This window comes from Microplitis demolitor, chromosome 1, assembly GCF_026212275.2.
Source record: "Microplitis demolitor isolate Queensland-Clemson2020A chromosome 1, iyMicDemo2.1a, whole genome shotgun sequence".
In the NCBI taxonomy this organism is placed as follows: domain Eukaryota; kingdom Metazoa; phylum Arthropoda; class Insecta; order Hymenoptera; family Braconidae; genus Microplitis; species Microplitis demolitor.
Genome location: NC_068545.1, coordinates 10,729,969 through 10,744,545, shown reverse-complemented (window position 1 = coordinate 10,744,545; position 14,577 = coordinate 10,729,969). Strand labels below are relative to the sequence as shown.

The 14,577-nt window shown below is 32.6% G+C and overlaps 1 protein-coding gene across 4 annotated transcripts in view; it reads right to left on the bottom strand.

The window, feature by feature from the left end:
• Positions 1-14,577, bottom strand: part of LOC103572005 (solute carrier family 35 member F5) — a 66,223-nt gene that overhangs the window by 26,433 nt on the left and 25,213 nt on the right. For all 4 annotated transcript variants that reach the window (XM_053741720.1, XM_053741763.1, XM_053741748.1 and 1 more), the window contains one exon: positions 8,585-9,229. In XM_053741720.1, the coding sequence (XP_053597695.1) occupies positions 8,585-9,229 (645 nt within the window). The remainder of the gene's footprint in view (positions 1-8,584; positions 9,230-14,577) is intronic.

Sequence of the window (14,577 nt, the reverse complement as noted above, 5' to 3'; positions counted from 1 at the left end):
TGCTCCGTTTGAAACGGCCATATTTTTTTTCTTGACTCCCCATTGAAAATCTTGTTCTATATGTTAAAATAAAAGTTTTGTCCAATTTTAAGCTCTTAATATTAATATTAACCACTGAAACAACGCCGTCAAAGTTTTTCCATGCTAAAAGCACGTAAATTCAGTTTTTACCCTTTTCAATGAATAAAACTCAGTCCTACATTTATGTATCGTATCGGTCCAAAGCTTTTCTTGAAGAGAATTAGATGCTCTGTAAAAAAGCCAGTATCTGCTTAGCTCTGAGTAAACTTTATCTTTCCTGTGAGTCATTAATGTCAAATTTTATATCAAATTGATGGAGTTTTGCTGTTAACTCATGAACGGTCGAGTTTAGAGAAAAATAGTACATGACCTTTTTTGTAGGGAATTTAGTTTTCTATAAAACAACGTTCGATAAGTTTTATCTGTAAAACCATTATTTTAAAAAATATATGAACTTGAAGTCATTAAAATTTTTAATTTTAGCAAAATTTCGAGATTAATTGTTTTATAATTAAATAATATTCATATTTTTAGTAGTTTTTCGTCTAATTTTATTTCTTACTTAGCAAAAAAAAAAAAAAATTTTTTTTTAAGACATTCAAAATTAAGTATTCACAATCTATTTTTGTAATGAATTCGAAATAAAATGGGTTTTCAAACTCATTTGGATTAATATTTCAGGATATTTTTCATATTTTATATATTTGTGTATTAATCCTTATCTTTCATAAATTACTGATCGTATATTAATTACTAGAATAGCCCCGTATTTTTAAAATCAACAAAAATTAAATACTCATAAAACTGATTAGCCCTGTTGTACCAATAACGAATAGTAATGATTTCTCGCAAATGCATTATTATAAATAATTCTTAACAGTTCTAGATTTACCAACTGTCAAATCAATAAATAAACATGACCAATAGAGTTAAGTATATTACACACCTAGGGAAGTAAAGCAAGAAATGTCTCAGATCACATGCAACTGTTGGCCGAGGCGAAGCCGAGGTCAACAAACATGTGATCTGAGGCTTTCTTATTTACTTCCCGAGGAGTGTATACTATTTTTCTCGTCGACGAAGGCGGAAAGCGGCAACTTCGTTTTGCACTGCGGGACGAAAGTTGACGCTTTCCGCCCGGAGGCGAGAAAAAAAATTTATTTTAAATAAGCGACAATCGAATAGAATAAATTAGTAACAATAAAAATTTATCATTTCTAAGTCAAAAAAATATGTTCCGAATTCTCTGATTAAAAACTTCGATTGAAACTGATTGAAAACGTCCTATCAGATTTAATCGGAAATTTCTGATTGACATTCAATCAGTTTCAATCGGATTCAATCGGAAACTTCCGAATGATTTTGATTGAAAGTTAATCAGAAATTTCCGATTGACTTTTAATCAGTTTACATCGGATTCATCGGAAACTTGTGAATGATTCCGATTGAAAGTTAATCAGAAATTTCCGATTGACTTTTAATCAGTGTTAATCTGAATCATTCGGAAGTTTCCGATTGAATCCGATTTAAACTGATTAAAAGTCAATCGGAAATTTCTGATTGATTTTCAATCAATTTCAATCGGATTTAATCAGATATTTCTGGAAGGTTTCGATAGTAAATTAATTAAAAGTTACCGATTTCCGGGATAGAATAATTTTATATATTATTAAATGGTAAAAAATTAAAAAATCAAATATATTAAAATCTACGTTGAATCTATATTAACAATTAGATTTCATGTCATGAAGTAATATAGGATATACTATATTACCACCAAAAATGGCACTTGTCACTTTGTCAAAGAACAGAGGAGTGCTCGTGTCAGAATTGCTTCCAAGCTTGGAACATAATACGTCTGAACTACGTTTCTTACCAGGGACACTTACCACCGAACTACTCCCACTGCTATTGCCTAGGACTGGTGAATTTCCTCTCCTCTACATATATCTTTTCTCCTAAGAAATTTTTCTCTTGGTTCAAGCAACTTTTTTTTCTATTAGTTGGAGCATACGAAAATCCTCAAGTTAAACACTCCCATGAAAAAAATTCATTGAAAAAATATAAGTTAAAGTACAAAAAATATATTTTAAAATTTATAAAAAATCAATCAGAAAACTATTTTTTTAAGAGCTTGACACTGAAATGAAAATAACTAGAAAAAAAAGCGAAATTTTGAAAAACTTTATTTATAATAATTCTTGAGAAATGAAATTACCTACAAAAAAGTTTCTATGAGATTTTCTGATAAAACTGATAGTTTCGCCAGAAGAGTAAAAAGATCTCAAAATTTTCTATAAACTTGACTTTAAGCTCAAATAACTTTTGAACAGTCAGACTTATCAAATGATGAGACTTTTGTTGTAGAGCATTCAATATCCTACAAAAATATCTATCGTGCATAATAATTCCTTGATTGGCTTGTAAGTTAGAAAATTCTAAAAAATAAAAAGTTTTTTTCCTGTGTTATTTAAATAGAAAATAGAAAAATTGATTGACGCAAACCGTAGTATTATTATTAAGAGCTTGGATTGGTATCGAAATTTCTATTTTTAGGTATACTTTCAATTTTTGAATACCAAAAAAAAAAATTTTTTTTTTAACCAACTTAATATATATATAATTTTTTATTGATGTTTCCTTTTATTTTCGTGATAGTTTTAAACTCAATCAACACAGTTTTTTAAAAAAAGTTTTTATATAATCCTGAAAAATGCTTGTTTTAACTTTTTATAAAATTGATTAAATTGGAAAGACAGATAAAATTCATACTCGGATATTTTAAAAATTGCTGAATTAATGATAAATTGAATTCATTTCTGCCTAAATTTTAATAATTATCAATACTATCTGAATTGTTATTTTCCGATTGAAACTGATTAAAAATTGTCTGTCGAATTTAATCAGAAAATATTCGATAAATGAATTATTATTTTCCGATTGAATCTGATTAAAACTGATTGAAAATTTTCTGTCGGATTTAATCGGAAAATAATCGATAAATGAATTATTATTTTCTAATTGAATCCGCTTCGTTTGAAACGAAATTTTTTTTTTTCTAGCTGACACAAGAAAATTTTGTTGTTTATGTTGAGAAAAAAATTCCCTGAAAATTTTAGCTCTTAAATTTAATTTAAAGTACTTTTTCTCGAGTATCAAATTTTTCCATTTAAAAAGTATGTTAATTGAATAAAATTTTTTTTAATCGCTATAACTTAGCTAGATTTTAAGTTATCGTTTTGAAACCAGTTTTAATTTGCAGAGAATTTGTTGAATTTGAAAGTCTATAAAACAAATTGCTCTAACTCGATCTATGTCGATTCTATCTGCTCCTAAAGTGTATTTTTCACTTGTTTCATATAATTTTGTTAATAGTGAAAAAAAAACGGCTCATCGTACGAAAAAGATGCATAGCACCCATCTTTTAGAAAATTTCGTCCTCTACAGAATTGTTTATTATACTTCCCTGCTAAAAAAATCCGAGAGATTCTTATAGCTGTATGTATAAGGCCCTATACTTAAGCATACAGCACTTCTCATAGAACTCATTCATTCTCATAAAATCTCTATGGAAACGTATGAGAATCTATGAGATTTTCTAAACAGGGTGATATTGCTAAAGTGCACTGTTTATAAGATACAATCAGTAGAACATTCTACAGTAAAAAGGATTTATACTATATTAAGCTTATAATTTTTATACTGTCTAATGTGAAACTACTCGTAATCGTAAACTACTCGTATCTCATAGATAATACGCACACCCCTATTAAAAATAAACGAGGGTCGCCTCGTTTGTCATCTACCGTTAGCACTGATTCTAGCGACGTTAGCGAGACGCTAGCCAGTGCCTCATTTCATTTTTACTAAGGACTTGAGCTATATATTTAGCTCATTAGAAAGATAGTTTAAAATCAATTAGAACATTCTGCACGGAGAAACAAAAAATTGATCAATCGGGATAAAATCGAGAAATAAATTATTATTTTCCGATTGAATCTGATTGAATTTTTTTCAATCAGTTTTAATCGGTTTCAATCGGAAAATAATTTTAAAAAAATTATTATTTTCCGATTGAATATGATTGAGATGTTTCAATCGGATTTAATCAGATTCAATCGGAAAATAATCGAAAATAAAAAACATTTTTTTCCGATTGGATCTGATTGAAATTCAATCGGAGGCCTTAAACGCTCCCAAACATTTTTGATTGAAAATTCGTTTCCGATTGAAACTGATAGAATTCTGATTGAGTTTCAATCAGATTTAATCGGAGTTTTTAATCAGGGTTAGTAATCACCAACATATCATACACTAAAAGTTTTCGCAGTAAAACAGAACGGAAAAACCGGCTCTCCAATTATGAATATAGATTAAATCAATTAATCAATTGAAACGAAAATGAAGGCTTACTTACATAGATTTTTGGCAGTCTAATGATTTTACATAATAAAATATGATTTTTATATCAGTCTTTTAATGATTGAGCAGCGCTTATTAAACAGCTGTAGCGATAGTTTAAAAACTAATAAGCACTGCTTAATGATTAAAAGACTGACATAAAAATCATATTTTATTATGGAAAATCATTAGACTCCCAAAAATGTATGTAAATAGGCTATCATTTTCGTTTCAATTCATGATTATTTTGATGTAATAATTAATATACGATCAGTAATTTATGAAAGATAAGGATTAATACACAAATATATAAAATATGAAAAATATCCTGAAATATTAATCCAAATGAGTTTGAAAACCCATTTTATTTCGAATTCATTACAAAAATAGATTGTAAATACTTAATTTTGAATGTCTTAAAAAAAATTTTTTTTTTTTTTTTGCTAAGTAAGAAATAAAATTAGACGAAAAACTACTAAAAATATGAATATTATTTAATTATAAAACAATTAATCTCGAAATTTTGCTAAAATTAAAAATTTTAATGACTTCAAGTTCATGTATTTTTTAAAATAATGGTTTTACAGATAAAACTTATCGAACGTTGTTTTATAGAAAACTAAATTCCCTACAAAAAAGGTCATGTACTATTTTTCTCTAAACTCGACCGTTCATGAGTTAACAGCAAAACTCCATCAATTTGACATAAAATTTGACATTAATGACTCACAGGAAAGATAAAGTTCACTCAGAGCTAAGCAGATACTGGCTTTTTTACAGAGCATCTAATTCTCTTCACGAAAAGCTTTGGACCGATACGATACATAAATGTAGGACTGAGTTTTATTCATTGAAAAAGGTAAAAACTGAATTTACGTGCTTTTAGCATGGAAAAACTTTGACGGCGTTCTTCCAGTGGTTAGTATTAATATTAAGAGCTTAAAATTGGACAAAACTTCTATTTTAACATATAGAACAATATTTTTCGATGGGGAATCCAGAAAAAAAAATGTTCGTTTCAAACGGAACACCCTAATGTATATATGTATATTAGGGTGATTCAAAATATTATAATTTTTTAACTTCCCGCTAAGAAAATTGACGATTTTCAGAAATTTCGGGAAGTTATTGTTTTCACCCCGATTTTCGAAAATCGAGTTTTCATCAGATGTCGACGTTTTGAGGTCCTAGGAAGCTATTCTGACTATTTTCAGAATGATGTCCGAGTGTGTGTATGTGTGTGTGTGTGTGTGTGTGTGTGTGTGTGTGTGTGTGTGTGTGTGTGTGTGTGTGTGTGTGTGTGTGTGTGTGTGTATGTAAACTCTTTGTAACTTTTGAACTAATGAATCGATTTGGACGGTTGAGGTGGCAATCGAAAGAGCTTGTTGACCATCAACTTTCCTAAAAATTTCAGATTATTTGATCGAATAGACTCGAAAATATTTGCGAATTACGACAAAAAAAAAACTTTTTTTTTAGTTTTTTATTGATTTCTCAAAAACGACTAATACGATCGACTTCAAAATCTAATCAGCTCTAGTATTCAATAAAAAGCGTCGATTGCTACCTCAAACATCAAAATCAGATAATTCGTTCGAGAGTTATCGTGGGAGAAAGAAATGGTGAAAAACAGTTTTTTCTAAATATTTTCGAAACGACTGACGCGATCGATTTCTAATTTTAATCAGCTCTAGAATTCAATAAAACGCGCCGATTGCCATGTCAACTATCAAAATCGATTGATTAGTTCAAAAGATATCGGCGTTGAAATGTTAAAAAAATAACATTTTATGTTATTTTTTCCGGATAAATCATAATATAACGTACTAAAATGTGCCTGACATCATACCAACTCATCTTTTTTATGGTTTCTTTTGATCATATAATGTCATCGAACTTGGTTTTTAGTTTAAATCATATTATCAACAAAAAAATCGATAAAACGTAGTTTTTAATATTTTTATCGGATATTTCATATTTTATTGTTTCTTACATGAGTCAAAACTTATTTAAATCTTGATTTTGATCCCTGACATTGATTTCTGCCCCAATACACTTATTTTACTGAACATAATCAGGAACTAAATTTTAAAAACCGCTTCATTGATGATTTTCGATTCTTAAATTTTCAAACTTCAGCATAACAGGTAACTTGTTAGAGCTTGAAAAGATCGTAAAAAAACAATTGCATGTGATAGCATTTTCGAGCTCGAAGAGCTCGAAAATATATCGGCACTAATGTTTTCGAGCTCTTTGAGGTCGAAAACAGCGGGAAGTTTTGGGGCTGGCCCGCAGGGTCAACCGACATACCGATTTTTTTTTCTCAAACAGGTTCAAAAGTTTCATTTAGATAAAAAAAGACGCCTGTGAAAATTAGAGCTTTTATCATTAACATTAAGAGGTTCCGCATTGCACTTTTCTATTTTCCATAAGAATAACATGGAAAAAAATTTTTTTTTCGTCTACTGATTTTTATAAATAGCTAACGATGCGTCATAGGAATAATTGGCAGGCATATTATTGTAGGTAATTGAATGCTCTACAATAAAATTTTCTTGTCATTTTTTGATAAATCTATTTGTTCGAAAGTCATTTGAGGTTGAAGTCGAATTCATATCAAATTTTAAGATTTTTTTACTTTTCTGGCAAAACTATCAGACCTATTATGAAATATCATGAGACCTTTTTTGTAGACAATTTTATTCCCTAAAAGTTATTTTTGTAAAATTTATTCGAATTCCTCATTGTTTTCTAGTTATTTTTATTTCTAAGTCAAGCTCATAAAAGAAATAGTTTTCTGATCGATTTTAAGAGCTTGGCATATATCGTGCTAATTCTATTTATAATATATAATTTTAATTTTTTTTTATTGTTTATAAATAATATTAACAATTCATCATACATTTTTATAAAAATTTATTGAGGTTTTAGGTTACGAATTTTATGAATTATTATTCAATAAAATAAAACTTAGAGCTTATCTCAACAGACACTGATCCTTTTTACAATGCCTATATACTCTATGCAGCACGGTAATATTTACTGTGCTCGTATAGATATTTTCACAGTACATAAGAAGCAACATCAAATAAAAATTTTCATTACCATACCGCATAAGAATTTTTATCAGGCTGTTAAAGGTACATCATCTATACTATCTTCATCGCAATAGGAATATTTACGGTACATTTCTCTCCGTATACAATTCATGTATAATACATAAAAATTGATGGTAAAATTACAATACACTTTGCGATTCTACAATAAAATTCGTGGAAAAAAAAATTAAAGTTTGTGAAATTTCAATGACTTCACTGTAATATTAATTACAATCCATTTTTTCAATTATACTAAAAATTGTAGCAAATAGCATTACAAACATCTTTAGTAAACTTTAAACGATTGCCATTTAAAATTAACGTAAAGATACAAGTATATTTAATATACTTAATATACTGTAATATACTTTCAGTTTAAATACTTGACTTTAAGGGTTAATTAAGTATAATAGTATGTATTAAGACTTAATAATAAGAGCAATTTGGTGAAAAATATCTATTTCGTTCCATGTTACGATTGCCCCTGCACTGTGTTACAATTGCAGCCTACGCGCGCCGCCATCTTGGCCCCTGACTTTAGTTAAATAAATTGATTTTTTAATAAGTTAACATTGACTTTTTACTAATTAACTAAATCAGTCACATAAAAGATACTATCAGCTAACTTTCTGACAGTTTTTAAGTTTACTATCTAAAAAAAAAAACAAATGGAATCGAAAAAATAAAAGTTTTTGTTACAACTGCAACTCCTCTCATAGTATAGCGAAATTAAATTATATTAATCAATAAATAATCAAAGTTTTATGTAGAACGGAAAAGAGCTTAGCTTCTCTCGGGTGTCCCATGACACACACGTCTTCTTTTATTATTAGTTATTTTTACGATCGCTAATTAAATTTCTCCATTCTGTACTTCATTTAAGTTACAAGAAATTTTCCTCAATTGGACTGAAATCCAGTTGATACAATTCATTTATATTATAAATTATCCGAGTCAATGCAGTATTTTTCAATGTGTTGTATACACATACCAACAAGAATCATTTTTCCATATAATTAAAAGTTTGTCATCATTTACAAGCCAAATATTTTCTGTTCACTTACCATTCCGAAGATGTTAACTAATACGGCAACTAGTTTTGATAAGGAAAGTTTATCACTGCTGTTACTTGAAAAAAATGAAGCAAGTAATAAAGTGAATAAACTAGACGTTGATGATATTATAGTCATATTTCCAATATCCATTTGGGCCAACAAAATTCGGTATATATAATTTGCCGTAAATAAGATGAAGCCAAACATCAGCGCGACTTTGGCGACTTTTTGTATAGAAAACTTATGAGCTTGTTGGCGTGCTTGTTCTCCAGCTCGGACGCTGGCTTGATAGCTAAGCCTTGCCAATAAAGCCTCGATAGCATCATTTTCAGACATATGCCGCACTTCGGCTAATTTATTGAAACGTACGGCTCGAATGGAAGAATCATCACTCTCTGTTCCGGACGATCGATCATGGTTCTCTGGTTTTTTTATTGGAACGAACATCGGATCACTCAAATAAGAATTATTGACTTCCGAATAAAAATTTTCATCTTCTATATTCGGATCTACAAACGTGTAAGTAGTTGACTTGCTACACTGGCCTCTCCACGGTGGCCAAAAACACAAACCCAGTAGATATAATGTTAACATTGATTGATTTATGTATGTACTAAAAAACGGCTTTTCGAAAGCAGATTCTAAATAAATATACTGCAATAAAATAAACAAAAGACAAATTAAATAACTTAGTGTACAGAAACAAAAAATGGAATGAACAACATAAATTTGGTAACCCATTTGCATAACTTAAGAACGACAGACTAAGGTTAGTGAAGAAAAAAAATCAATTGCCAGTTTCCAACGCGAAGGCATTATACCGTAATCATCACTGAATCGCACTCAACATACTGTATTTATTTCAAGTATCTACGGTGTCGCTAAAACTGCAAAGGGTCACTCTGTATTTAATAACCAATAACTCAGCGATAAATCATTGTACAGAGCACATCAAAAGCTCAAGTTCAAAAAGAGAAATCAATTTAAAGATTTGTCATGAATAATAGAAAGAAACGTTACCTACGTAGGTATGAACTTCTGAAAGTTAAGCAAAAATTACTAAAATTTTTGTTCTACTAATTTTTTTTTTATGATTTCTCAGTAACAATCGCAAAAGATTTTTTAAAACTTGGGGGCCTAAAATTAGAGACTTCAAGTATTGGTAAGTGTTTTAACTTCCTGCTAAGAAAATTGAAAATTTTATAAAAAGGATGTTATTGATTTCGGTCCGACTTTCGAAAATCGAATTTATAACAGATCTTGACGTTTTGAGGTTCTAGATTGCTATTCTGACTAATTTCAAGATGATGTCCGAGTGCATGGATATGTGTACGGACATATATATATATATATATTCTGTAACTTTTGAACGGATTAGTCGATTTGACACCTTGAACGTCAACATCGATTAATTAGTTCAAAAGATATTGGTGACTAAAAATAAAAAAAATAACGATTTCCTTCATTTATTCCGAATAACTCATAATATTATTTATCAAATGTTTCAAAATTTTTTTCCAATGTTAAAGGTCAGAAATCTGCGTGAAATGCCATTTGTTCAAGCGCTAATTAATAAAGTTATGCTTTCTTGTTTTCATTTATTTTTTAATGTACTTTGTAAATTTACTTTAATTTAAACATACGATTTTTGTGTTAGATTTAAATTCTTAAATTTATTGCCCATCGTTAAATAATCCCTTGGGACTTTTACACTTAAATATTTTAGTAATATTTCTAAATGTTTAATTTTATTCTTAAGGATTTTTGTTTTTTCTAACACGTTGCTAGCAGATGTTCAAGGCAGTAAAATCTTTCACGAGCCTTAGGTTTATTTTATATACCCATTTTTTTTGTACATATTTGTTTGTGAGTTACAAAGCATTTCATCCTAAGCCTCTAGTAGACTCTTTTTTTTATAAATTGTATGTTAGTTATTTGAAAATATTGTACTCATATTTTTAAGCTCACCCTCTTAATTTTATTGCTTATTGTTCTCTAAAACCCTACCATACTTGGCGACCCTTGAGTCCGGCATTCGCCATTTCCAAATTTGCTACGTCTAGTGACATCATTCCCTTTCTCTTTCGTCCTGCTTATGCTACACCCACGCTCAGGCCCATTCTCCGTAATGCCCCTTATCCCTTCTCTTCCTTCCGCATTACCAATCACTTCCGAACTTTTCGTTACTACCGCTAAAATGTACACCCTTTTTCCCACTCTTTTCTCTTATGAAATTTGTACCTAGATTTTTAAGTTAGGAATTTTTAAGTGAGTTATACATCGAATTTTGTACGAGACAGCTCGGTCTCCATGCATTAAATAAAATCAACTCAAGTTTTACTGCAAAACTTTGTACTTTTCTTGTCATTATATTATTGCAATTTTTGACGATATTCTCACGGCAAAACAGTCGTGCGACAAAACATTGGTCCTTCGAGCCGGATATTATTAAGAAATTAATAATTTCTTTTATTACTATTCGGAAATTATTGAAATTTCATTTATTGCAAGTATCACTATAATTGCATAGTGTTTTCAAGTCATTATAAAGTTCGTGAGTGTACGACAGCCGCAAGTACGCGCATTTATTTATACGCAGTCATTTTAAACGAGTAATATATTCAATTAAACTCGCGAGTGCGTGCACAGTTACTACCTTCGTTTCAAAGTGAATGAAATTCGATTGTCATTCGATTTGCATCCAGTTCCGGACATACGACGACGATTCTTCAGTCAGCTACGATCCAACTTATTGCCTGCAGTCAGCGACAACGAGTCAGCTTCAATTGTGGTCTGATAGCAGCAGAATACCATCAACTACATCGGTTCTTCTCAATAGACAAGTAAGTCAGTTGGAGCCACCAAAATTATCCTTTCTATCATATGTCATTTGCAATTTTTTATATCGCTTTTATTTTGTGACGCATTGTCTCTTGTTGATTTTTCCAAGATTTCGGCATATTAATTACCTAGTTACGTCTACAAAATGTCTGAAGATCAAATAAGAGTTTTTACGAATAAACGCGCGGGTGCTAAAAGATCTTTAACCTCGTATTCAAATTTTCTTAAATCATTTAATCCCGCGACCGATTTTCCTACTCTGGAAAAGAGATATAAAGAGGCAGAGGTAAATAGAGAAAAATTCGAGGTCGCTCAAACGGAGCTAGAAAAGCTTCTTGACGAAAGTGACGAGCTTGATAATTATCGGGCTGAATTTCAAGAATTATATTTCGAGTCATATTCGATTGCTACAAATCTTTTATCTAGCCGAGTTCGTGTCTCTAACCCTTCATCAAACTTCAAATTGTCTGAAATGCATGGAGCCAATGATCGCGAGAGCTCTCCCAATTCTAATGCAAATAGTGTGGTAATAGAAAACCAACCAATCGAGCAACTTAATGCCGCAGCACTATCTAATACTGCGCCAACGCCTCCGCAAACTATTTTGGAGCCATCTCCTCAGCCTATTGCGCAACCTTCGGAGACCCAGCAAGGTGGCATTCAGCCGTCAAGTGCATCTTCAATGGGTCCCCAACAATTGAATCCTCTTCAAACAGCGTTTCAGCCATCGTATTCTCTACCATCCAGTTTTCCCCATCAGAACATGACGCATATGTCGCTGCCTCCGCAATTCAGCTCAAGTCTCCCAACCATTGGGTTACCTATATTCAACGGGTCGGTCGATACCTGGCTAGATTTCCGTAATCTATTTACATCGTTGGTCCACCATGACCCAAGCATACCACCCGTCCGCAAATTATTTTATTTAAAAGATTGTCTATACGGCGATGCAGCGCGCGTCGTAGCCTCGATAGACTTATCTGATTCGAATTATCAAATAGCGTGGAATTTACTTAAAGAGCGGTACGACGATCGAAAATTTATTCGCGACAGCTACGTAGACATGTTGCTAGACTTACCTAGCATATCCAAACAATTTTCGGCGCAAGACTTTGTGGATTGCGTCCAAAAGGATAATCGCGTCCTTCAGTCATTGGGAGAACCAGTTGATTCCTGGAACTCCATCCTAATCGCAACACTCCGCAGAAAGTTCAGCGGCAGTCTTCGAGAAAGGTGGGAAGATTATAGCAACGACATTCCTAACCCAACTCTTCAGCAAATGCTTGCTTTCCTCAACCGACAGGCTCACTTAGAAAAAACCAGAAATCAGACTTTATCTTCTAAGTCTTCTGGCGCTCAGGAAAGGTCCAAACATCCTAATCAACAAGCTAACTCGCGCCCTCAAAAGGCGTATATGGCAACAACCTCGCAAAACCGGTGTCTTTTCTGCGAGGGTGATCATTATACTAGCAATTGCTCTAAGTTCCTCGCTTTAACGCCACATCAGCGTTACGAAGCTGCCAGGAAGGGGAGTTGGTGCAACAACTGCCTTCGTAAAGGTCATCGCACTTCTCAGTGCTCCTCTGGTAATTGCCGCTATTTCCAGCAGAAACATCACACCCTTTTCCATTTTGATAAGCAAAATAGCATAGGGTTAAAGGTACCAGAGGTTCCGGCTTCGTCTTCCCCGGTGTCATCTACGGTAGCTTTACATGCTCGCTTATCTTCTGAAGCTGTACTAGCCACAGCTCTTGTAGACTTAATGAACAATCATGGGAAAATCAAAACTTGCAGAGTCTTTCTGGACGCAGGCTCTCAAGCTCATTTTATCACCGAGAGTACTGCAAAATTCTTAAACTTGGAGCGCAAACCAGTAAACATTGCAGTCTCTGGTCTTGATAGTACTTCGACTATCATTAAGCATGCTACTACAGCCACCATTAAATCGCGTCACAATAAATTTCAAAAGACAGTCGAATTTCTAGTTGTACCTCAAATCAGTACATCTATTCCGTCTATTACCATCAATCATTCTTCGCTTGAACTTCCGAAAAATATTCGCTTAGCCGATCCAGAGTTTTACAGGCCTTCGGCAATCGATGCACTAATTGGAGTGAAACTATTTTATAAACTCTTAAGTGTGGGTCAGATAATTTTAAAAAATCATCCCAATGCTGTACTTCAAAAAACCCAGTTGGGATGGATTGTAGCAGGGGAGCTGAGTCATCAGCCTCCTTCTCAAAGCATTGTCTGCCACCTGGGTCTTCGCGCCTCTGCTTCTGAGCAAGACCTCACCCGATTCTGGGAAATCGAAGAAGTTCCATCTTCTAAAAGCCTTTCCTCCGAGGAAAGGGCTTGTGAGGAGCATTATATGCTTCACACTACGCGGGACAGTTCAGGCAGGTACATAGTAAGATTACCCTTTAATGACAAAATTAAAAATTTGGGATCATCTTACTCAACTGCCCTCAGACGCTTCCACTCTTTGGAAAACAAGTTCGCCAGAAATTCGGAGCTTCATCGCGATTATTCGGCGTTTCTAACCGAATACGAAGAGCTCCATCATATGTCTCTAGCCCCAGAAGAGGAGCATACCTCTGCTGGCTTTTACCTTCCTCATCATGCCGTCATCAAACAGGATAGTCTGACCACAAAAATTAGAGTGGTTTTCGACGGTTCGGCAAAAACCTCGACGGGTATCTCGTTAAATGACACCTTAATGGTTGGTCCTAAACTACAGGACGACCTGTTTGTTATTCTTACTCGTTTCCGGTCCCATATTCATGCTCTTACCGCAGATATTGAAAAAATGTATCGGCAGATTCGTGTCCACCCGGTCGACACTAAATATCAAAAAATTATTTATCGAAATGGCTCTCAGGCATCGATAAATACGTACACTCTCGACACCGTTACTTATGGTACGGCTTCTGCCTCTCACTTGGCTGTTCGATCGCTACATCAGCTAGCTAAAGACGAGGGTCACTTATATCCTTTAGCAGCCACCGCTTTAATGAGAGACTTTTATGTTGATGACGTCCTCACAGGGGCTAATAGCCTTACCGAGGCGGCCCTACTTCGGGATCAACTTAACGAATTACTGAAAAAAGATGGGTTCAATCTACGAAAATGGGCTTCCAGCTCTCCCGCTCTGATTTCTA